General features: G+C 33.5%; 2 protein-coding genes across 6 annotated transcripts; one reads left to right on the forward strand and one right to left on the reverse strand.

The window, feature by feature from the left end:
* The first annotated feature begins 9,701 nt into the window (after window positions 1-9,701).
* On the forward strand, window positions 9,702-15,760 carry LOC104115916 (sodium/hydrogen exchanger 1-like). 2 transcript variants are annotated; one of them, XM_009626650.4, is made up of 15 exons: window positions 9,702-10,153; window positions 10,519-10,825; window positions 10,937-11,055; window positions 12,134-12,231; window positions 12,348-12,407; window positions 12,501-12,547; window positions 12,662-12,856; window positions 12,971-13,017; window positions 13,282-13,348; window positions 13,485-13,585; window positions 13,692-13,793; window positions 13,903-14,041; window positions 14,122-14,184; window positions 14,296-14,379; window positions 15,009-15,760. In XM_009626650.4, exons 2-15 carry the CDS (start codon window positions 10,649-10,651, stop codon window positions 15,324-15,326), a joined length of 1,617 nt encoding a protein of 538 aa, XP_009624945.1. In that variant the 5' UTR covers window positions 9,702-10,153; window positions 10,519-10,648; the 3' UTR covers window positions 15,327-15,760. The 2 variants fall into 2 exon arrangements, with proteins under 2 accessions (XP_009624945.1, XP_009624940.1); XM_009626645.4 differs by having other exon boundaries at window positions 9,703-10,153; window positions 10,522-10,825.
* A 2,486-nt stretch (window positions 15,761-18,246) lies between these two features.
* On the reverse strand, window positions 18,247-23,224 carry LOC104115898 (vesicle-associated protein 2-2). 4 transcript variants are annotated; one of them, XM_009626620.4, is made up of 10 exons: window positions 23,019-23,224; window positions 21,816-21,877; window positions 21,074-21,144; window positions 20,871-20,952; window positions 20,252-20,367; window positions 19,998-20,180; window positions 19,577-19,714; window positions 19,140-19,499; window positions 18,811-18,888; window positions 18,247-18,546 (listed from the first exon to the last, which is right to left on the reverse strand). In XM_009626620.4, the coding sequence occupies exons 2-10, from the start codon at window positions 21,865-21,867 to the stop codon at window positions 18,433-18,435; spliced, it is 1,194 nt and encodes a 397-aa protein (XP_009624915.1). In that variant the 5' UTR covers window positions 21,868-21,877; window positions 23,019-23,224; the 3' UTR covers window positions 18,247-18,432. The 4 variants fall into 4 exon arrangements, with proteins under 4 accessions (XP_009624915.1, XP_009624922.1, XP_009624928.1 ...); XM_009626627.4 differs by having other exon boundaries at window positions 19,598-19,714; window positions 23,019-23,206; XM_009626633.4 differs by lacking the exon at window positions 19,577-19,714 and having other exon boundaries at window positions 23,019-23,206.
* Window positions 23,225-24,118: the final 894 nt, after the last annotated feature.

Consider the following 24,118-nt stretch of genomic DNA (forward strand, 5'->3'; position numbering starts at 1 on the left):
GTATTCTCTACCGATCGTGAGTACTTCGGGTGTCGTATTTCTTTCTCGAGCAACTACCATAATTTACTAGACATATTCTCTTGAACTACGCTAATTGACACTAATTCACCGCTCACTACGATCGTACCAAGGTTTTGTTATCTCTAATCCCGCCTTTAAACCCTCTGTATTGATCTCTCTCATACGTTAGGAGTGATGTTGTTCAACAACTACCTAAATGTGTACTCTCCCCCCGAGCAGTACACACTAAATAAGCACGGTCAATTGATGGCCATTCATTCAACAACAACGAACACGTAGTTGAACAAGTAGAGAAATCCAACGGCTCAATTATATAAAAACATAACAAGAATTTATCCTACAAAAGGTTCCATCAAAATCCTAGATAACAAATTAGTTATTCATAATAGTGCACAACTACAATACTAGAATTCATAACCAATAATGAAAATAGAGGAAGAAAGAGAAAAAATGTGAAGTTGAATCCTTCTCCTTGCTCCAAGTGTGTTCTTGCCTCCCCGAAGTCTTCTCTCCCTCCAAATTAGAGTCTCTCCCTTAAAAACACGTTTTAGAATGTATTTATAGCGACTAGGGTTTGTATAGGGCGAATTCTCCTTCTCCTAATTCGGATTGGAAAAACTATTTTTTTTTGCTCCGGTCCCGGTCTGGCAAAGTGAACCTCGCTTCGTTGTCCAGGACTTTTCTCTTCAGCTTTTTTTTCATCAATTTTTCGTCTATTTGATCCTTTTCCGCATACTTTTGTTCCTACTCATAAAAAATATGTAATGGGCATATTTTTACTTCAAAAGCAGTGTGAACTTCCGCTACTCACACAAGAAATAATACATAAACACACTCAAAACATGCACTTTTCTTTATTTATCAGCCGCACAAAATATATATGTCTTATTTTACACCACAAGTTCAAAAGTATTTGGGAGTCCTACGCACAATCAACTTCTCATTTGATAGGATTCCTAAAGCTCTAGGGACTCCACAAATCTTGTGTGACTTTTATCTATCACTTATGCGAGCATATCTTCTTGGACAACAACCATTATCATATTAACATCTTTTTTCAGCAATCTTGGACTAGAGTAACTTTGTGCAAAAGTTACTCCCTTGTAGGAACTTTCATATGTTACCTTGAGGACCTGGTTCTTAGTATACTTTGGAAGCCACCTTGAGGACCTGGTTTTTAGCACGCGTTCACAACACACTTTGTTAATCATCAAAACCCCAATTCTCAACAAATACTAGAATGTATATAATTGATAAATTATATATCAACTTGTAATTAAGTTAAAACTTTAATAGCGAGGTTAAATAAATTACAAAAATAGTATAGATAAGTAAAAATCTCCTTTTAAAACTCATACGTATAAGTAAGCACAATTTATTATAATAAGATAATATATCATTTACTAGTAATAACATATTTTTGCTTGAACATATAAGTTATTTGTTTTCTTTTAAATTATAATATTTGATATTCTTGAATTTTCCTTTTCTTAACTTGTCTTTTTGTGAAATGATTTATTCCCTCCGTTTCAATTTATGTGAAATGATTTACTCCCTCCGTTTCAAAAATCTTCTCTTTTTTCTTAAATTTCGTGTCCATTCAAATAAGTTCACATAGATTGAAATGGAGGGGGTACTATCTTTATGTCTCTATATCTCTTTTCAAAGGCGGATGCAAATCTTTGGAAGTGAGTTATCCAAATTCAAAATTTTCAACGCGAGTTATAAATATATATGTGAAAACCTTATATATATATATATATATATATATATATATATATATATATATATAAATCCACTACTACTTTTATATATCAATGCAAAGTCGAATTCCTCAAATTTTAATCTTTTAACTGCGTACTTGGAAATATCCTTTTATCCCAGTATATTGGAGCAACCATTACCACAAAAGGAAAGTGCAAAGTCGATGTAGGAAGTTTATTCAAGCTAGATATTTGGAATAGTACGTACTAGTTGATAGCATTAGATATTTGAGTGAGAATCAAAATCAATTTGGTGACAGTAGATATGAAGTGAAGGGTCGTCATATACATTCTGAAACGTGGCCAATCGAAAGTACCTTTCAAATGATTCCAAACTTAGGAAAAGGCAAATCATAATAATAAGTGGCATCTCCATGCTCTTGATTTTCAACTGCCTTTTAATTGTCCGCCATTTTAGCAAAAACTGGGCCGCACCACTGTTTCACAAATACGCTACAAATGCTCACCAACACAGCTAATCACTTTGAGCAGGCTTAGCTATATTTGGCGAGATAATTGTATTTGTAACATATTATCAATGTCAATACGTCTATTTTAATACATAGTAGTACTGTTTTATAAATTAATTTTAATACCTAAAAGTATTTTTTAGCACTTATGCGTATTTTCTAGTTTAATCAGCTAATCCAGATGGACTATAAGTATTATTTGGTTTATCTATGTACTCAGTAAACACCAAAAGTGTTCATAATAAGCCAAGTATTTATAAACCAAAATTAACAAAAAATCATAAATATGGAGTATAATTTTCAGTTTAAACACACTTTTGATTTGATCAAAATTTTAGTTTCTGTCTCTAAAATCCCTATTTTTTTTTTGTAACCTCCAAAATACCTTCCCAAAGCAAAAAACCCTAGCTAGCTACCTCCTCATTTCATTTCTGTCATTCATCTTTTTTCATGCAAAGATATTTTTAGATTTATTTTTCTGTAAATAATTAACTTTACAGATTAATTTCATCTTAATGAAAATTGATTATCATCGCCTTAAATCAGTTAAAGCCAATGATATACGGGCAAACTTCATGCTAATGATTGATTTGTTCAATATGTTTTTCCAAAGTACTGATAGTTATTTTTTCCTTCAAAAAAAATAAAAGAAGAAACTTCTTTGAAAACCTGTTGACCTACATATGACTTAAGCAAACATTCGAAAAAACCTAGTTGATCTGTATTTTGGTCACTAAATGATATTTTATTATTCTGCACCCATCAACTTAATTAATTTGGGTAAATGCTTGTTTTTTCGTAAGGACCATCCATGAGTCAGCCTTGGCCCCAGTGACGTACAACTCATGGCATGCCATTTGTCCCATTGATTAGATTTGTAATTAAAGTAATTAACTAACTAAACTTGCCATTGTCTTGCAGGATTAAGCCAACAAACAACTAATCATAATTATGCTTCCCTTGCTTTGCCCAACTTTAAGAGAGGAGTGAAAAAGGGCCAGAAGTGTGCTAGTTTTATGTTATAAACCTACAAATATCCGTAAAAAACAGACATTTAAAAAAGAATTACAGTTTCAAAAACTGTTTCCTAGATAATGGAAATCATGATGAATTACGCACCCATTATATTTAATCAGTGATTTTGGTAAAGACAGAATTAAAATTTGATGTTTACGAGTTTAAGATTTTAAATTTATAATTTGTACATATTTAATGAATTTCCTAAGAAAAATACTAGATTTAGGTCAATGTTATGAGATTCGACTGAACCCGTAGTCGTAACTGTACAGTTGCCCCTGAGTCTCGAATCGGAGCTCTAAGAGTAGAAAAAAACTTTAGGTAAAGTGCACTTTATCCCCTTTAGCGAGTTCTATCTTGCATGAATCTAAATTAATCAGCTTAATGAATTTCGAATCGTAATATTCTTAAATTAAAAAAAAACTTTAGGTAAAGTGCACTTTATCCCCTTTAGCGAGTTCTATCTTGCATGAATCTAAATTAATCAGCTTAATGAATTTTGAATCGTAATATTCCTAAATTAAATATATATATATATATATATATATATATATATATATATATATATATATGTCATGATGAATTGGCATAGTTTTATAGCAAAGATGACCATTCGTGCAGCAAGAGTGGCAAACCACATCAAATGTTGCTTTCGGCATGGACGTGGTTGATTAGCTTTTTGTTCTTTCAGTCACAGAAACCTCAGTCTTTTATGTCTTTCTATGATACCAAAAGCTGATACATACTTTTCAAAGTGTAACTTTATAAAAGGTTTCTAGAGGCCGTTTGTTAAATCTTGTGAGTACTAAAAGTAATTAAAATGAACTTGCGTTATTGTTAGAAGAGGCGGAGGCAAGATTTGAAACTTATCAGTTCAGAATTCTAAATTTTTTAAGTTACTAGGTTCTAAATTAATAATGTATACATGTTCAATGAATTTCTTAAGACAAATACATGATTTGAACGAAAGTTACTGGGTTCGGCTGAACCCGTAAGTTATACTCTCCCCCCGCCACTGATTGTTAGTCGAGTATTATATAGCGTACTTTCTCCGTTTCAATTTAAATGACATATTTCGCTTACCGAGAATCAAGCCGTATGAAATTTGACGAATATTTTAAAATATATTTTGTAATCGTATTGACATGGGAAAAAATCCAACTTATAGTACTTTTCGTATAGTTTTGAATATCAAAATTTTAATTTTAAACTACTAAGTTGAACTAATTTAATTTAGCTTCAAAGTTTAATATTTGAAATAACTTTTTTCTAGTCGTAATGAAGTAAACCTGAACTTCAACTAACCTTACTATTTTTTAAAGATATAAGCTACTAAGATAGTACTTTATCTGATTGAATTTATATGATTTAGTTTGACTCGAATGCGGTAATTATGAAAGAAAGAAAATCTTTATGTGATGTAGAAGTGGATTTAGTAATGGAGTTAGGGTAAATTTGAAACTCGTAGCTTTAGTTTAAACTGTATGTATTTAAAAAGTATTAAAGTATACTAAATAAGTATAAATATAATGGAATTGAACCACTAAATTAGAAGAGTGTAGAATTAGATATTAAACTTGTGATCTTAAATCGCTTACTTAATTAGATATTAAAATTTTATCACGACATCATAAGTTCACCAACACAAACTACATGGGTAGCTTAATTCAAATGAAGACGTGGACGAGTGACGATCCTGTTGACTGATTAGTTTTTTAAAACCGACCTCAAATTAAAACAAAATAAATTAAAGTAGTCAAAAGGCAAAATGATATTTGATAATATGGCCTACACTTCAAATCTAAGATAATTCCATCTTATCTGCAGACCTTTTTAAAATTAGATTTCTAATTCTATATGTTATCATAAAAGTCTACGCGAGGTTTACTTTTCCAATTTTGATGTTCAAATACATGTCAAATACGACGAATTCAGACATTATTTTGGGTGGCCAAATATAATTATTATAACTATAGAAGTATTCAAACGCTTCCCTATAAGTAAACCTCTCCTAGTTTTGTATCACTGCCTATCTTCTTTCCAAAGGACCTTAAGTTGACAAATAGATAATATTTGCAAATAATGAAGTCCATGTTTTTCTTATAATTTTGTTCATTATGTCAACTTCAACTTGAAATACCAAATTCAAAAATGAAAAATTAGTTTAAAGAGTATCTTAAGTGAAATAATGCTTGATAAAACTTTAATACTTTTTCAAATGAAATTTATGTCCAAACACAATTTCTAACTTTCATATACTCTTTTTAAAGTTCAACTTCAAATACTTAATTTTTCAACTTCAACAAAATATTATGGTAAAGCCTCAAAAGTAAGGGCAAAGCTACAATAATAACTATAGGTTTCAGAGGAATTCAGTAACTTTTACTTAGATATTTTATTTATATTAAAAAAATTATTAAATATGTATACACATTTAATTGCAAACTCATAACTTAAACGAGCTATAAATTTGATGACAAATTCAGAATTCATATAATTTAATGCATAAGTTGGAGAGAAGAGCTAGCTCTTAATTTTTATTCTTGAATCATTTAGTCTTACTAGAAGACGTTCCATTTTTTGTGCGAAAGTAATTTAGGACGGTGACATATTTTTTTTAATTAATTTACACATACACATGTAAATCATCCAAATCGAAGACGGTGAGTACTGTTGTCGTAATACTAGATTAGATCAGATCAATCAATCTAGTTAACTGGTAGAGTACGTACTATATGCACAACTGGCAAGTACCACTAACAAAAATGGATCTGTTTTTTAAAAAAAAATTAAAAAGATCAATTATTTCATTAGGGACATCATATATTCAAAAGATATTGAGTAGCATCATTTACAATCTACCAAACTTTTACTTTTTCTTTATAATATTATAAATTTATTCTTCATAATATTGTTAGTACATCACACCATGAAATGGCGGTAAATAATACATTCTATCCAAACATAATAAAAATCAAAACGATACAGTATAATACAATATAATACGATACGATACATTATGAAACGATACTTAACAACCATCCAAACAAGCTGTAAACATTGACACCCAAAACACTTTATGAGCCAAAGAAATACAAATTTAGCTGAGTTATGAGCAACAATATTAAACATATTAGGAATATGTACACAATCAACATGATCTAAAGTAGAAGAAAATTATGTGTCATATATCTTCACAACCAACATCTACTTCATACGAGACTTGTTTGTTTTTTCTTTTAACATGTTCATCGTGCCTTTCGTGTATGATAGTATTTTGGTTATCTTTCAACTATTGTGATCAAAGGCGAACCTATGTATAACGTTAAAGAGTTATCGAATCTCGTAAACGTCGACAAAAGGCTTGTATATGTATGTGTATATACCTTGAATATGAATAATAAATAATTTGATAGCCTGAAAACTAAAAGCATTTAGGGGACACCGATTAAGCATAATAGTGAATATTGATGCCTCCATCGCATTAAAATCCCGAGTCGCCTCTGATTGTGATTCACTCTTTCCAAAACTTTTTTAATTACATACACATGCTTCTTTTCCAGCAAACTGAATATAATAATCTATTTTTATTTAATTTTAAGATCAGGGGAAAGAGATGAGAACTGAAACTATAAAAATTGACCTCTCACATATTACGTAGAAGACTTTCGCTATTATTATTAGACTATAAAGCTTTAGTTAACTACGGATCTTTGCTAATTCTGCTGGTGAATAATAGTTCAAGTAGAAATGATCCTTTATTCGACTGTAAGTAACCAACCAAAAGGGATAGAATATTCTAACCCTACTTATAAAGTAGTACTAGCTTTTTACAACGTAATCCAAAAAGCAATATAACTGATCTTATTAATTTTACTCTGAGCAGTTTGGAGTTTATATTATTCTTCTGACACAGAAAATTGCTGTCCTACTACCAAACAAAAATTAGAAGGTGTCTTAAGACCTGTCAAACATCTAGTGTTGTCGGGACAACTGGCAATTTTACTATTTTGTACTTTTGCAGTTAATTTCCAAACAATTTAAAACCATAGAAAAAACTTTTAATATGGAAATAAGAAAAATACAAAAAAAGACATGGACAAGAGGGCATGTAGTGGCCCTGCTATTATCCAACCTTGTGTAGATCTGATTATCATGTGAAATGAGAGAAGAAGTTGTGCTTATATATTTGAAAGTTCAATTCAATTATTGAGAAAAAAGAAAAGAGCTTATTCCTAACTAATAATGTAGATGCGTTAAAATCACATTTAATTTGTTTGCTTCTTTTAGTCACATCATTTTTCTAAAAATCAATTCTAACTTGTCTTCTTATTATCACAAGCGTAAGGATTTTTTTTTTTGGATAGCCATTAACCAACATGTGATTGTTCATATGTGATAATTCATAATTTGACTAACAAATTCAAAATCAAGCTACCTAATTTGAACAATTACATGCAATTATTGAATATGGTTACATATTTCAATATATCAATGAACATGGGATCATTTTATGAAAACCACATGTTATGCCGTGATTTAGATAAGATATATAGTTTCATCAAGATTTAAAAATATTTATTTGAATCGAAGATCAACAAATAATTATTGATTCATATATGATTAAACAACAACTAAATAACCTTCAAAAGTTCAGTAGATATCAATTTGTAGATTTTAATGTGAAAAATATCAAACATAAAAGTATTATACTCTTGAAAACCCTTAACTTACACTTTAATGATGGAGTAAATAATATGATTTTTTCTACATAATAACTTTTGTCATAACAAAATTATTCTCCGACAAGCCAAACATTTTATTATAAAGTATAAGCATAGTAAATGTAGAGTTAATTGCTTAGATTGTCACTCAAATTGAATTCACTTTATCTTACCTAATTAGTTTCAATGGCTATCTTTATCGAATTTTGTATCTTTTTAGTGCAATTTAATAACGTGACAAGTTTAAAAAGGGGATGGGTCGGGTCATGTATTGTGTCGATTTAGGATTGGGTTGGGTTCTAAATTGATCTATATTCGTAATTAGTATTTAACTATTATTTTTAAATTAAATTTGTCAGGTTATTAAATCTCACTGAAAATACAAAATCCGATACAAATGACATTTATAATGGAGTTATTTAGGTAGATTAAAGTAATTCTTACTTTGATGGCCAGTTCTCCCAAATTAAGTGACCATCTAAACAATCAAGTCAGTAATGTAGTAAATTTTTTAATTAATATTAATTGAATTTAAATAACTGTCTAGAAATATATTTAAATTTCCAAATCATCTAAGATTAATCTTTTTCACTTGTGGTAAAGTAAACGTGAAAAAAAGAAGTATAAACGGCATCAGTCGTGGCTAAAAGCGAAAAGGTGCATTAATTAAAGGGAAGGTGTTAATAAAACTTCCAGTAATACATACAGCCTAAGATTCGAAAGGACACAATCATCGCAATAGTGGGTCCCGTTCTCCCTCTTCCTCTTCTCCATTTAAATAATAGCCGTTTCCTTTTATTTTAACTTCGTTTTGGCTTTCTTTTTATATATACTATAGTTAATTAATTAAAGTACAACTTTCTGAAGAAAAAAATAGTACGCATATATATTAGTTACTGAACTGTCCTTGCACGACTCTTTTATGTTCTTTTCCTTTTTAACCTTTTCTCCCAAAATTAAGAGAAAAATGATTTTAAAAAATTACAATTATGCACCAGGATTTAAAAAACATTGAATTTAAATTTATGATGAATATAGAGCACAAAAAAGAGGAAAATCAATCAGACTGACCTGTACAGATAGTATACGTAACTTGTTTTTAATTGTTCCGAACGCAGTGGCGGAGCCTGAATTTTCATTAAGGGGAGTCAAAATATGAAGAAGTAAACTCAGTAAAAAATTAAGGGGTGTCATTATATAATATATATATATATATTTTTTAAAATTATCGAGCTAAATAGTATAATTTTCTGACGAAGAAATCTCCTTGGGTGCATGTAGCTCCGCCACTGACCGAACGACAAAATGTAGTAATACTACGTATGTTGAATTGAAAGATATTTTATATAAATAAAAGTTAGAGAAGAAAAACATAATTTTCAATATAATACAAATTTATTTTTGTAAATTTAATTATGAGATTTTTGTGGTTATAAATTATTATGAGTAAAATAAAAAATTTAAAATTATTATTTTCAAATATAAAATAATACTATCATATGTTTTAATATTGATCTCTTCGTTAGGTAATTGCCTACTTGTTTTTTGTTTTCGGTTGGTTTACTTGGAAAAATCAAGCTCAGATTAACTGACAAAATAGACACAAATCAAGCCAGGTCATCACAATTAAATCAATCAACGGTGATAATGAATCTAACGTGTTTTTAAAGACCAGTCTCTCTGTGATTACACCCAAACTATAAATTCGCCTTCTAATTTCATTTCATCTGTCCTTTTTTCGCTTGAATCAATCCTCTCCTTTCTGATCCCTTTATCAAATTTCTTTCTCGAACTTTCCTCTATCAGTTTTCGAATTGGTTGTAATTTTGGCTTTAATTTTGTGCTTCATTTTCACAGGCGTTCAATTGTTTAATTATTTGAGCGCTAGAATTTGGTGCTGAATTGCGCCTTTGGTTTTTAAAAGTTTTGGAGCTGTGATTTCCTTTTATCTGTGCGCTTCATTTCCTTTTCCGTAATTCGAGTTTTAGCGAACCAAAAGTGGGAGAAAATATTGTGTTTTTTTAGCAAAAACGCTGTTGCTGAAGAATTTGCAGCAGTTTGAGTTTTTGCTAAAATATAATCTGAGATCTGATTGAATTTGAATTTTCAGTGCTTCTCTAAGCTCAATTCGACGCCGTTTTGACTGCAATTTTGATCGGTAAAGTTTTGATATCTTCATTCATTTTTTATTTGATTTTTTGATTTTTTGTTTTTCTATTTGTTGTTTTTAGTTTATGATATGTGCCTTTGCTTATATACAAATGGTCTTTCAAAATGAAAAAAAGAAAGAATATATGTAGGAGTTTGTAGAGTTTAATTCATGTGGCTAGTGTTGATCTTGGCTTGTGACTTTCTTACTTTTCTATTTTTTCTATCCCCACGCGCCTATGTAAGCACGTAAATGTCTTAGCTGGATTTCTACGCTTCTATATTATATGCGTATTTGAAGTATTTTTAATTTTTGTAATTGTTGAGAATTTGTTAATTTTGTGATATGAGAATAATTGCGTTATTGGTTTGTAGCAGGGAGTGGTCTATTTTGGTGTAAGGCTGTCAAAGATTGTAGCTTGGAAGTTCAGTTGATTAAAAAGAGGAAAACTTATAGATTGTGAAAAATTTCACAAGTATTCTGGTGAATTGAATTCCTTCGAAAATGGCTTTCGACGTTGGGATGTTGCTGGGAAATATTATGAACAGGTTATCAACTTCTGATCATCAATCGGTGGTGTCAATAAACTTATTTGTTGCACTTATCTGCGCGTGTATCGTGGTCGGTCATTTGTTGGAGGAAAATAGATGGATGAATGAGTCCATAACTGCCCTCTTGATTGTGAGTTCATTTTTTGTTAATATCAACTTCTTTTGTGCTGGAAAGCTTTTCTGTGATTGAAAATAAACTGATCTTAGTATATGTGTTTGTGGCTTCACCTTTGGATGACAGGGTCTTTGCACTGGAGTTGTTATTCTACTAATAAGTGGCGGAAAGAACTCTCGTATTTTAGTGTTCAGCGAAGATCTTTTCTTCATTTACCTTCTTCCACCGATCATTTTTAATGCTGGGTAGGTTTTGCATTTAAAAGTATTTGACCTTTCCTGAGAACAAGATGTTACTTGTGCAGTCTATTATAATGTTTCTACAGCGATTACAATGAACGACAATAACTACTTAAAGACTGCTTGGATGTAACTAATGCATTTTCATTAAAAGCTTAGGGTCCAAAATGCTGTACCTTTTAGCATTGCTTGATGTACATTTTCAGTTATGTCTTATTGGGTTGCTTTTCCATCTCTATCAGATAAATGAAATAGAAATTCTTCTGTTTCTGGGATAATGTCAGCTGTTTGTTTCTGATAAAAAGAAATAGCTGGTTGAATCAATAACTAGTTGCTAAAATGCTAACTTTCTTGGGTTCCAGATGTTTGATAAACTTCTTAAGCCATTCATAGGTTCTCATGTGGAGCTTACTAACTTCTTAATTGAAGGTTTTCTTTCCTATATTAGGGTTGGTTCTCAGAGCTTGTCAGGTTTTCTATCAGTTCAGGAAATTTTACCTAGCAAATTTCTGAGCTCTAATCAACTGATTTTAAGCTTTTGTCTAGTATGACGGAAATCATTTTCGAGGAAAATGCTTTCCATGAGGAAGTTATTTTCTTGTGTTTGGTTGCCAGAAATGATAGGCGGAAATCATTTTTCATAGAACCATCTCAATTTTTAATTTCATATTACTTGCTTAAAGTAACACTTAGACATTGTTACTGATGTTTAGTACTCAAAAGTTTCATCAAAAAACTCTCGAATTTGCTAATATTGCTATTAATATTGAATATATATTTTTGACGAAAGCTTTTTTCCACCACCAACTAAACACCAAAGAACACTTTCCAGAAAATATAATTATTGGAAAACAGTTTTTAGGAAAACATTTTCCATGAAACATGGCTTCGGTCATACCGAAAACCTAATACTTCTTTCATTACGATGTTGAAGTTCTTGTGGTCTTGTGAACTCATTGACATTTTAAATGGCAAGCTACTCAGTAGCATACTAGCATGTGATATTTGTTTAACTTGACTAGGTTTTAAATTGTTCAGAAGTATCGCGATGAGTTAATTTTCTCCATATTACTCTATTCCTCAGGTTCCAGGTGAAAAAGAAATCATTCTTCCGCAATTTCAGCACCATCATGCTTTTTGGAGCAGTTGGCACCTTGATATCATTCATTATCATATCATTTGGTGTGTATTTCTATCCTTTCCATCTTCTGTTTTTCATTTCCCAATGTAGGAAGCTTCATAGAACTTTTTACACTCATGATTCAGCCATTAGTAATAATGTCTATTTTCATGATCAGGTGCCATTGGCATTTTCAAGAAAATGAACATTGGAGACCTTGATATTGGAGATTACCTTGGTACTTCTTGCCTTTTCCTCTATGTTATTTATTTTCGAAATTGTGATTGATAACTTCTCTGCTTGTCTCTCATCTATCTCTTTTCCTTTCCAGCAATTGGAGCAATCTTCTCTGCAACGGATTCTGTTTGCACCTTACAAGTAAGTATAAGTCGTACTTACCCAATAAAAAAACTATTAAGTCATAGCATTTTAGGCTGGTCAAACTTGCTGGCACTCTAACTAATCAGGCATTTTCTATTTGGAAATGTGTAGGTGCTTAGTCAGGATGACACACCCTTATTGTACAGTCTGGTGTTTGGGGAAGGTGTTGTGAATGATGCCACATCTGTGGTTCTGTTCAATGCTGTCCAGAACTTTGACTTATCTCATATCAACACAAGCAAAGCTCTGCAATTAGTTGGAAATTTTCTGTACTTGTTTGCTTCAAGCACCATCTTAGGGGTTGTTGTGAGTCTCTCTCTCTTTCTCTGCGCATGCTTGTGCGTCCTTATTTTTGATTTCGTGTGCACATGCGTTGCACTATTGACACAAGACTGACATTTGATTATTTCCCTGGTGCAGGCTGGTCTACTGAGCGCCTATATAATTAAAAAACTCTACTTTGGAAGGTTCGTGTGTATTTATTTTTACAAATAAATATTCCTTTGTATGCTCTTGCTAGGTAGTTGCAGTTGGCAAATATTTGGGATATACATATTTGTCCTGAAGTTGGTAACTGGGGCTTGTGGGAAAGACTAGTCAAGAGAACTGGCTACCGTTGCCTTCTTAGAAATTTGTGTTCTGTTATATTGCACAATTTTAAGCTTACATGAGAGACGGGAAATATATTGTCTTCTCATAATGGGCTTTGATGACTTCTTGATGAACTCCAGGCACTCCACTGATCGTGAGGTTGCTATAATGATACTCATGGCTTATCTATCATACCTGCTTGCTGAAGTAAGTTTCTTGACTAAGTGGCTTGCTAACCTTTTTCTCTTTCTATAAGAAAATCGAATCACTTCCTTTCTTGGAGATGTTTATTTTAGATATGGTTATATAGTATACTGAAAGTCTGAAGCTACATTGATTGCAGTTATTCTATTTAAGTGCAATCCTCACTGTGTTTTTCTGTGGCATCGTGATGTCTCACTACACCTGGCATAATGTGACTGAGAGCTCAAGAGTGACCACCAAGTATGTCATACAGCCTTTAGAACCATATTGATGGAGTGTATTCAATTGCTCCTCTTTTTGCATAAGATGGTTGAATTCTAACATATTCTCTTCAACTGTTTCCCAGGCACGCTTTTGCTACATTGTCATTTATTGCTGAGATATTCATATTCCTTTATGTTGGTATGGATGCTTTAGACATTGAGAAGTGGAAATTTGTAAGCGACAGGTGAAGTTTCTATGTCATTGAAGTTCATCATATACTATTGATTAATGTAAGTGGCGAAAGCTTTAAACATGATTGATGTTTTTTTTTTTTTTTTTCAATTTATTTGCAGTCCTGGAATATCAGTTCAAGTTAGCTCAATACTGTTGGGTCTTGTTATGGTTGGAAGGGCAGCCTTTGTTTTCCCCTTGTCATTTTTGTCCAACTTGACCAAGAAGTCTCCAGAGGAGAAGATTGGCTTTAACAAGCAAGTATGTGTTAATAACTGTTAGTTACGCTAAGCCCCTCAAGTCATATGGCCTCTCATTTTATCCCTTTGCTGATTTTGCAGATTGTAATATGGTGGGCTGGACTTATGCGAGGTGCTGTTTCAGTGGCTCTGGCTTATAATCAGGTAAAATACTAGCATCTGATATAACTCTGGTATCAAATTTGGTGGTTCTCTTTTCACGTTGCATATAGTATTAAGACAATTTTCTGACTGATTACTTAATTATGCTTGCAGTTTACCAGAGGAGGTCATACTCAGTTACGTGGTAATGCAATAATGATCACGAGTACCATCACTGTTGTCCTTTTCAGCACAGGGGTAAGATATCTTAACTTTCTGTATACATTTGACATGCATGAAGTAGTGAAACATACACCAAAAGGTGCGCCTTCACGGTCCCAATAAGAAACTGAGCATCACAAATATTTCTGGGACTTCAATGACATGCTTTCAAACAAAATTTTGAACCAATCAGAGTGGCAACATTTACACCAAAATGTGCGCCTTCACGGTCCCAATAAGAAACTGCATCACAAATTTTTTCTGGGACTTAAATGACATGCTTTCAAACAAAAATTTGAACCAAACAGAGTGGTAACATTCCTCTAGCACTTGTCTGATACTTTCTAACCCGTGTTTTCCTGCTACAATTCATGGGTTTGACGGGTTATGCGTCTAGGATATAGGCTTGGAACCATAGCCTGTGTGGCAATCTGTAGCAGCATAGAGTGATTTATACCATAAATGGTTTTAGTTTACCAGATGTTAAACATTTTGTGGAGAATAACTGCTTTCCCTGATTCAAATGATTCATCCAACCCAAGCAATGACTTCTCTAGGATCTCATTCTTTCAACTAGAAACATTTCGTGGAAAAAAAAAAAGAAATACCGAGGAAAAGCGAAACATTTAGAAGGATTTTTAACGTACTGTTTTTGGCCTTTACAGGTGTTTGGGTTGATGACAAAACCTTTAATTAGATTTATGCTACCCTCACCAAAACACTTGACCAGAATGATCTCTTCTGAACCAACGACCCCAAAATCCTTCATTGTGCCACTCCTTGACAGTGCACAAGACTCAGAAGCTGATCTGGGCCAACATATACCCCGTCCCAACAGTTTGCGGATGCTCCTATCAACCCCATCTCACACTGTGCATCGTTACTGGAGAAAATTTGACAATGCATTCATGCGTCCCGTTTTCGGTGGACGAGGTTTTGTACCTTTTGTTCCAGGATCACCGACTGAACCAAGTGATCATTAATCGCACTGATGGAGATGCAGATTGTACGTTTCGGCCTTGGAGAGGGAAGGTGGCAAGCTTTTTGGGTTTGAGGTTTTGTTTTATGTCAATATCTTTTGAGTGTTTTCATGTGGTTAAAAAGGGGTTGTCTAGTTTATAGGTTGCAAATAAGTATATTCATTTTGGTGATCATGTTTTCATCTCAGTTCTCGCTTTTGGTCATTGCTGACAATTTCTGTGGGGAATTCCTAGAGGTTTTCTCCCTTACAATTTTTTCTTTTTTGATAATTTATCAAAACACCAAATAGGTCTATATTCTGTAGGCTTTGTGGCATAGTTAGCTTAATTATCTTGTAAAATTTCCTACAGGTTAGAGATTTGTTTTTGATATGTAGATTTCACATGGTTGTAACGTTCCCATTGTGGAGAAGAGACTGATACCAAATTCCTGTTGACCTTCGTCAGTGCACTACTGTTTAAAAAAAAATCTTTCTAGCTTAATTTAAAAGTTCTCAATTCTGTGCGTGAGATCTATCTCTTCCTCATACCATTTTAGCACTTAAGTACACAAGCATTTTAGGAAGAAGAAATACTCGCAGAGTAGTTGAGCCAAGTGCATCTGACTAGGATCATGATAGCATTTTCAATGACTAGAAACGATCACGTTTGCAAGAACTACTTGCAATTTGGAAAAAACATTGAGGCGTGATTAGATGAAATTCCGAAGTTTGTACATGCTTGCAATAGTTCATGTTTATATGATAGGTCAAGAAGTCAGAGCTATATATGTTATTAGTAAAGCGCTTAAGATTCTCTTCTTTAGCTTCTTTATCCTGAGCTAGTAGTCCTTGTCCTTGCTTATTTATGATCGGTAGCAGTAAACAGAGAAGAGTCTCGGACGGTTGGTGCCAAGTCGGCCCCTAGGGCATTATTCGCCTTGGGAGTGGTTCGGCATCAAGCTACTTTTGAGGAAGGGGGCCAGGCTGGTGACTGCAGGATATGTGACACCCCACAAAGTCGTAAATGACGGCGCGAACCTACAGGTTCAGTCAAATTATCATTTTGTCCTTAAAAATCTAATTTCGAGGTTTCGGATCGTCACAAAGAACATGAAAAAAATAAATGCAGAATCCAAAGAGTGACATGGCAGATGAAGAACAAAATTCTGTGTAGTAATTCTAGTTTTTCTTATTTGCTATTGGGGGTTATAATACATATCATAGTGTATATATACTTGCATGTTTTGCATTTATTGGTTTGATGTACATGTGACACGGGATGTGGGCAAGTTTATTTAGGTTATAACTTGTTGTGTTCAGTCACAAGTTAAAGACGTGCAATGGATGAGGTTGCTCGACCTTTAACCAAAGGTCTCGATTTCGAGCCATGGGAATGGAGAAATCCTTGGTAAGTTTGTGCAGGACGACGATTAGTCTTCCTCGTCTCTTTCGGGTGGGCGGCGGGAATAACTCTTCTAGCATCAATATGGATTGACCAGAGACTAGGAATAGTCGCCTTCTTTTTCCATAGTAGTCATCCAGCAAGAAAGGAAAAGACCACTTAGCGCAGTGGAATAGGAAAGAGAGCGCTGAGCACAACTTTTGTGTCACCAGAAATTCTTTTTCGTTTATTGGGAGGTTAAAAGAAAAAAGCTCTGTCAAGAGGCATGATTGTCACGTCGATCGACAGTTGAGAAATACTATTTTCGGAGCCCTCACTTTAAGCTATCTTTCACCATCGACAGACATGGTTCAACGTGCCAGCTACACTTCCTCTTCTAGAACCTAGTCTGATTCCTCCTTTAGAAAGTGCCACATCTTTTTCTATCACAACCCCGGTAATTTTAGTGTATTTTAAGGAAATAATTTTTTTTGGTTTCCCCAGTAGGTGTTTGATACCTACTTTGTGATTGATCTGAATTCGCACGAATAAGTCCCACTTTGGGTAAAACGCTTTCTTCCAAAGACGACTCCATACCTAGAGCTCGAAAACATGATCAAGCGTACTTTTATTGTATTTTGTGGAAGTGATTTTTTTTTTAGCTTTGTCATCCGGTGTTCGGTACCCATTTTTCTATAAATTTGGATTCGCAGCAAAAAGTCCGATGGTGGAGGGTAAACAACGCCATACTCGATGCTCAAATTTGAAATATCTGGAAGAGCACTTACTACTAAACCACAACTTTTGGTGGTATGGAAGTGATGGCTTGCAATGGCTTAATAATCAACAATGACTTCGAAAAGCTAGTGAACAATTATATTATCTCTGGCATATACCAATCTAAGAATACAATCAGCAAACTGTATATCCGTCTGGTGCTATGTTCGGCCGGCAACTTACATGAATTTTCTCGTTAGATTTTTTTTTAATTTTATTTTTTTAAATTCTACTATTTTAAAAGATCAGAGAAGGACAGAGGAAAGAAAAACCGTGAGAGCTGAAATAGGACTTAATGTGTGTGTTCCTCTGTAGAGATCTTAACGATTTTGAATTAGTGCTCAGTTCAACATCATTTCCAGTTGACTGCTAGCGAAAGGGTTTATCAACTTTTACTATCTATCGTTAAACTGGAATTACATGGATAAAACTTTTCGGAGAAGTGTTTATTTCTCATATGCTACTGCCTTTTTTTATCGATGACGGACCAATCGGGGTATAAAAAAGAAAATCCTCAAGGAGATTTTGTGCAGTGGCCAAAGGCCACAACTCGAATCACACATCAAAAGTTCAAATTCATATAGTTTCAGTCACTGTTGCCAGTTTAACTTTTCCTACACCAGACGGATTAACCATGTGGAAAACAAAAAGAAATTCATTTTTGGGCATGTCAAGGTATTTCTAGTTATTAATGGGTTGAAGATATACCAAGTTAAGAAATGAGCAGGAAATATTAAACCAACCCAATTGACATTTCGACAGCTCCAGCAAGGTGCTTTCAGGGTACATAACTATTAGTAATTCTTTATTGAAAGATTCTTTTTCATTATGAATTCCATCTACATACATCCACCATTTTCACTAGCTCGTTAGGTTGACGGCTAAAAAAAGAGGCAATGTTAATATGCTGAAGATACAGTAAGTTCCTAAACAGTTACAATATAGCAAAAAGCCAGAAAAAAAATCCTTGTTAAGCACGTAGAAGATACCCAATGGTGAAACAAATGAACGCAACCATGCAAAGGAATAACGGCGGGAAACCAACTTGAGCTTTCCTTCCAACACTCTTCGTCCTTAGTAATGCCTGTAAGAAATGATAGATTCAAATTTTAGAAGTTAGACACAGCCTTGAGGTCAATATGATCCCACGTTCGTATGCAGAAGAATTAGGCGAAACTATTTCCGCTTCATAATAAAGAAACGGCACAGAAAAAGTCTGATTGTTTCAATGGGACTTCAGCTTATTATGAAGTCACTTTAGCTAAAGAAGATATTTTGTTAGATGGAAAGCACAAGATATACCAGGAAGAGTACAAAGCAAGAGAGAAAGGTGTAGAGAGTCACTAACCAATTCTTGTTTCAAAGTTTCCATGTCTTTGATGGTACTTCGCTTCTCTTCTTTAAACTTTGCAATTATGCATTCAGCCTGTAAGAGAATTCTAATCAAGTTCCAACTCTTTGTTTCATAACGAAATGCTAGGCCACAGGATTGCTAGAGGATCATTATTAATTCAGCACCCGGGGAAGGGGGGGGGGGGGTTGGATTTCTGCAGGCTACTTTAACAGTTGCTTTCTGACAAGTCAATACCAGTTCAATAGATATTGAAGGATGAGGTGTTAGTGCATAACCAATTACTCAAATTGTAAAGTACCAGAATCTAGTACAAAAAGACTAACCTCAATTAGCTGAGAATCCAGTGAATTTATCTTAGACTTAAGCTCCTCAACATCTTTGGATAGTGATAATTTTGTTGTCTCCATGTTCAGATGTCTTGGTTTGACAAGCTCATCGGTATTGGACTTCCCATTCTTAGGAGAATTCAACTTGGCATCTTCCACAGACTTTAGCTCCTCCTCAACATCTTTGGATAGTGTCAATTTTGTTGTCTCCATGTTCAGATGTCTTGATTTGACAACCTCATTGATATTGGACTCCCGATTCTTAGGAGAATTCAACTTGACGTCTTCCACAGTCTTTGCCAAGTTTGGCTCCTCTTCTTCTGCAACAAAATCTGCACCCTTGCTGTTCTCAACCACCTGCATTGAGAAGCAATTGTCTAATAGATCGTCACAGTTCAAAAAATTGTCATTATATAAACGTCTTTTACACATACTTGACATATTGTTTCAACAACCTCATCAGTATCGGACTCTGTATTTTTTGCAAAGTTCAAACCTAAGTCCACAATTTTTCCCAATCTTGGCTCCTCTGTTTCTTCCTCAAATTTAATATCCTTGTTGTTCTTACCCACCTGTGTTTGGGAAGAAAACTTTTACTACTGGATTATCACAGTTTCAATAAAGGAAATGTCTCAGGATAATATGTTTTACTCTTGATGACAATGACCAATCTCACCAAAAATTAACGTCACCAAAGTTTATTAGCTGACCAAAAGTTACGGAAATATGCAGGGCATGACCAACCAGTAATTCACTAGTTGACATCCTCTATGGTTTTTATCAGATAATTAAATACCGAAATCCTGGAAGGCACTTCCATAAAGGAGAGTAAAAAGTGATGATAATGCAACTTACAGTTTGAGCTGGAGGAAGATTTTCAACACCACTTGGAAAATTTTCCTGTTGCATTGAAGTCTCAATAGGTGCACCTTGCTTGGAAACTCCATTAGCTGGCTGCAGAACTGGAGAGTTGGGTGGACTAACCAGGACAACCCTTAATTTGCACTCTTCAATAGATTTTCTATTGTCTTTGTTGAACTGGCAAAAAAACACAAAATGAAAATGAGAAAATAAAATAGTTGATTCAGATAAGGCATTGCAAGTTTTACCATGCTGGGTGTAATTTCTTCTTCATTAGTTCCAAAAGGGACAACTGTGCTCTGAATCAAAAATTTATCCTTGCATGGCATATCAGATGGAAGGGTCCTCTGAGCTTGCATTGTAACTGCATCTCAAGATAACGTCAGGATTAGAAACTGAAGAATGTTGTTTTGACCGGGTCTTAATCAACCAGTAGAGCCAAAGTTCGACACAATTTTTGCTTGGTTGGACTAGTTTTACTATGGAGTATTTGTGTTCGAGGTCAAATATGAGATAACTACTATTCAGGGTCAAATCTGACTTGACAATATTTTGTAAAGTCATCTCGATAGGTCAAATCACCAGAACCTCAAACTGCCAATATCAAGCATGAGCATTGAAAGGAGAAAAATTAGTTGAATGAAACTTCCTCTCACGTATTGCTGCTCTCCACACATTGACGTTTATATCACTAAAATGATTCAGTAAGCAGGAGCACTAACAGAAGCTACATCTATTTTCCTGCAATATCTTTGCTCCCAAACTCATAGATGACTACTCACTTGAAGGAAGCATGCTTAGCAATGCAGGGATAATTGACTTTATCGTTGTCAACGAATAAAAACTAGAAAAGGAAATTCTATATACCTGTGAAGTCATATGTCGACTTTGGTTTGATAACACCTATATTTGGCCGGACACAGTATTTCTTAGGTGATGTGGTCTTCACCTGTAAAAGAAAAAGTACAGAGTTGGATGGCCTTTCTCTTAATCTCAATAAGGGACAGCTTTGCATGTATCTTATTTTCTAAGGAGTTCATGTGAATCCCTTTTCGACAAAATTACCATACCTTGAAAGCTACATATTGGTCTGTTATATTAGCTAGGTGAACTGCACATGAACTTTGTTTCTTCACCTCAACTAAAAGCAAAGATAGGAGTTAGAAGCACATCCTTTAATCCAAAACAATATAATAGATGCATATGAAGCCTAACTCAAGAATAAGCAAACATCTTTGATGTATCCCAATAAGTCTCAAAAGGTTAACTCTTTATTGAACTGTCTTCCTCTTGAACCATGAAGGTGTTATAAGAACATTTCTTATTTGGCTAAAAGTCATATAGTGATAAATGATAGATAAGATAATTACCATCCAGTAATTACCTTTTTTATCTTTCAACCCAAGTAGGGCATAAAAAAATTTAAGCAACCTCTTAAATAATTTCCTTTTCGGTACTACTGAAAACTATTACAAGCAATGAAAGAGACACACATCTATTAATGCAAGAAAAATATGCAACCACAACAGGCTTCCTCAGCTTAATGTAGTCGAAAAGCAGTCACCACCACTCGGAATAGTAGTACATAACAAAGCCAACTCGGTACATTGATTCAATTAAGTAGCATGTATTCTTGGGTTTAGCAGATGGTGATGCTTTCATTTATTTAGATTAAAAGTTTTAGTACTCAATGCAATTGAAGGGCATCGAGAGTACTAGCCAGAAAATGTCAAGCGTACCCCATCTTTTCATTCTAATTTTCGTTCCATGTTAGTTTTGTGAGGAAGTAAATGCAAGGTTTCAAGTACTTACATGTGAACTTGAGCTCATGAGGTTGAATCTCCACTAGTTGTGTGTTCGTCATTGTTCTTCACCTGCAATCATAGTAGTACAATACACATGATTTAAACGAGAAGAAGTAATAAGCTACTAAATAAGGCAAAACAGAAAACAACACAGGAGAAAAATGAGAAAAAAGGGACGAGGAAGGATGGCCTACAGAAAACATAAACAGGTGCTTATAGTCAGAGGTGGATCTACAGTGTAACCTATGGGTTCACGTGAACCCAGTAGCTTTTTCCCAAACCTTATATATGTATTAAAATATCCACTAAATATCTATAAATATTTTACTACGAACCCAGTTATTATTGTACATTATGTTGAAGACTTGACGTCACTTTAGGAACCCATAAATATAAAATCCTAAATTTACCTCTTATAGTACATGCCTTCAACTTAATAGATCCAAATCAGAATTAACCAGTCTCACTGCCAGCTTATCCGAGTGCAAAATAAATTTGTACATAAAACCAGTGCTTTACTTAACACCATCGATATGCATAATTTACCTACTTTTTATCTTCACATATATGTATTTTAAGGCTTTAAGCAAGAAAACACCAGGAAATTTTTGAATCAAAGGAACCACGTTAGTCTAAAATGTAAATAAGTTTGTACATTAAACCAGTGCTTTACTTAACACCAGCGATACACATAATCAGCTACTTTCTATCGTCACATATGTAAATAAATTTGAATAAAACAAATCGCTGTAGTGCAAAATGTAAATATGAGTCCAGTATCAGATGCAAAAATTCCAACAAAGTGATCAAGCAATCAAACAAGGAATCAACAAAAATATTTTTTTTATAAATAAAAGCATAATAACAAGGAACACCAAAGCCAGTGCTTATTTACAGAGAAACAGTCAACAAATAGAAATTAGATCTCTCTCTCTCTCTCTCTCTCTCTCTCTCTCTCTCTCTCTCTCTCTCTCTCTCTCTCTCACGCATATGTATATGACTGTGCATCAACTGATTTCAAATTCAGGATGCGTGCGTTGTGGTAAGTAGTTAATTTGAAGCTTGGAATCAGAGAAATCACAATCGTAGAAAATCGTCAAGTGAAAGTTCAAATTCAGATGCAAAAACTACATTGACGAAGTAATCAAAAGAACAAATGAACAACTAAAAACGACTAATTAAGTGAAATCAAATCCAAATGATTACTTACAGAAATTCAAACTCGTAAGACGAAATCACGAAATCGTCCTCTTCTGGTAAAAGCCAATTGTAACGGAGTTGATTATATACTTATATAGAGAGAAAGAAAGTAGGTGATCTGAGACACTCGTAGTGAAGACTTGAAGCGAAAGAATGAGGGAATGGAGCGGTTGCTCTCTCTCTCTCTCTGCGCTCTATGTATTATTTATTAATGCTGCCTTTGTCTTTTGGTCTTCACTTTTTTCCCTTCCTTCCAGCTTTACGTGTATAATTTGAATTTGGTAAAATAAATATATATCATATTTTTTTATTATAAATAATTAGTCCTTCTAAATATAGAATTTTTCACCAATTAATGTGGGCTATAATTGTTTTTTTCCTTTCCACGCCGATGACATCGATATGTGCATAATAGTCAGCACTTTTAGCTTCTTAAGATTTTTGAGATGTTAATATTTGCGACTTATAATATCTTAGTATATATCTAACTATATTTGTTTTTAGTTTTTTAAAAAGTTAAACTAATTTGGTCTCATTTAGCTCACAAAATGAGTAAACTAACTGCCAATAGGGGAAAATATCACATACTCGTATAATATAAAAATATATTACATATAGAGGATTGAAATGTCAAGGACAAAATAAATATTATTTAGGATAAAAGGGGTAGACCGTCTATTATTCATATAGTTAAAAGGGTTTGATTTTTAAAATAAACTTGGAGAGCGTAAATTATTTTCACTCAATTTAGCTCTAAAAATGAGTCAAATAACTGTCAATTAATAAGAGAAATCTGCTCAAATAAATGTGGATTAGTGGAGTATTTGCTAGATTAGTTCTTTAATGTTAAATGTTGTGCTGGAGCTGTTTGTACTTCCCTTGAGTAGGATGGAAGTAGCACTGCTATAAACTTAATTATAATCAAGTGTATCAACTTCCTTTAACGGATCATGTTTTGACTAATTTTGACTAAAACGTTGAAATAAGTTATAATTAATCAATCTTATTTAAGAAGTTAGTTCATCTGTGAGTGAGAGAGAAGAGAGCTATACATGTGTGTGAAAATTTAGTATCGGAAGGGATAATAACTTAAATCATCAGTGTGCGCCA

Source organism: Nicotiana tomentosiformis, chromosome 9 (genome assembly GCF_000390325.3).
Source record: "Nicotiana tomentosiformis chromosome 9, ASM39032v3, whole genome shotgun sequence".
In the NCBI taxonomy this organism is placed as follows: Eukaryota; Viridiplantae; Streptophyta; class Magnoliopsida; order Solanales; family Solanaceae; genus Nicotiana; species Nicotiana tomentosiformis.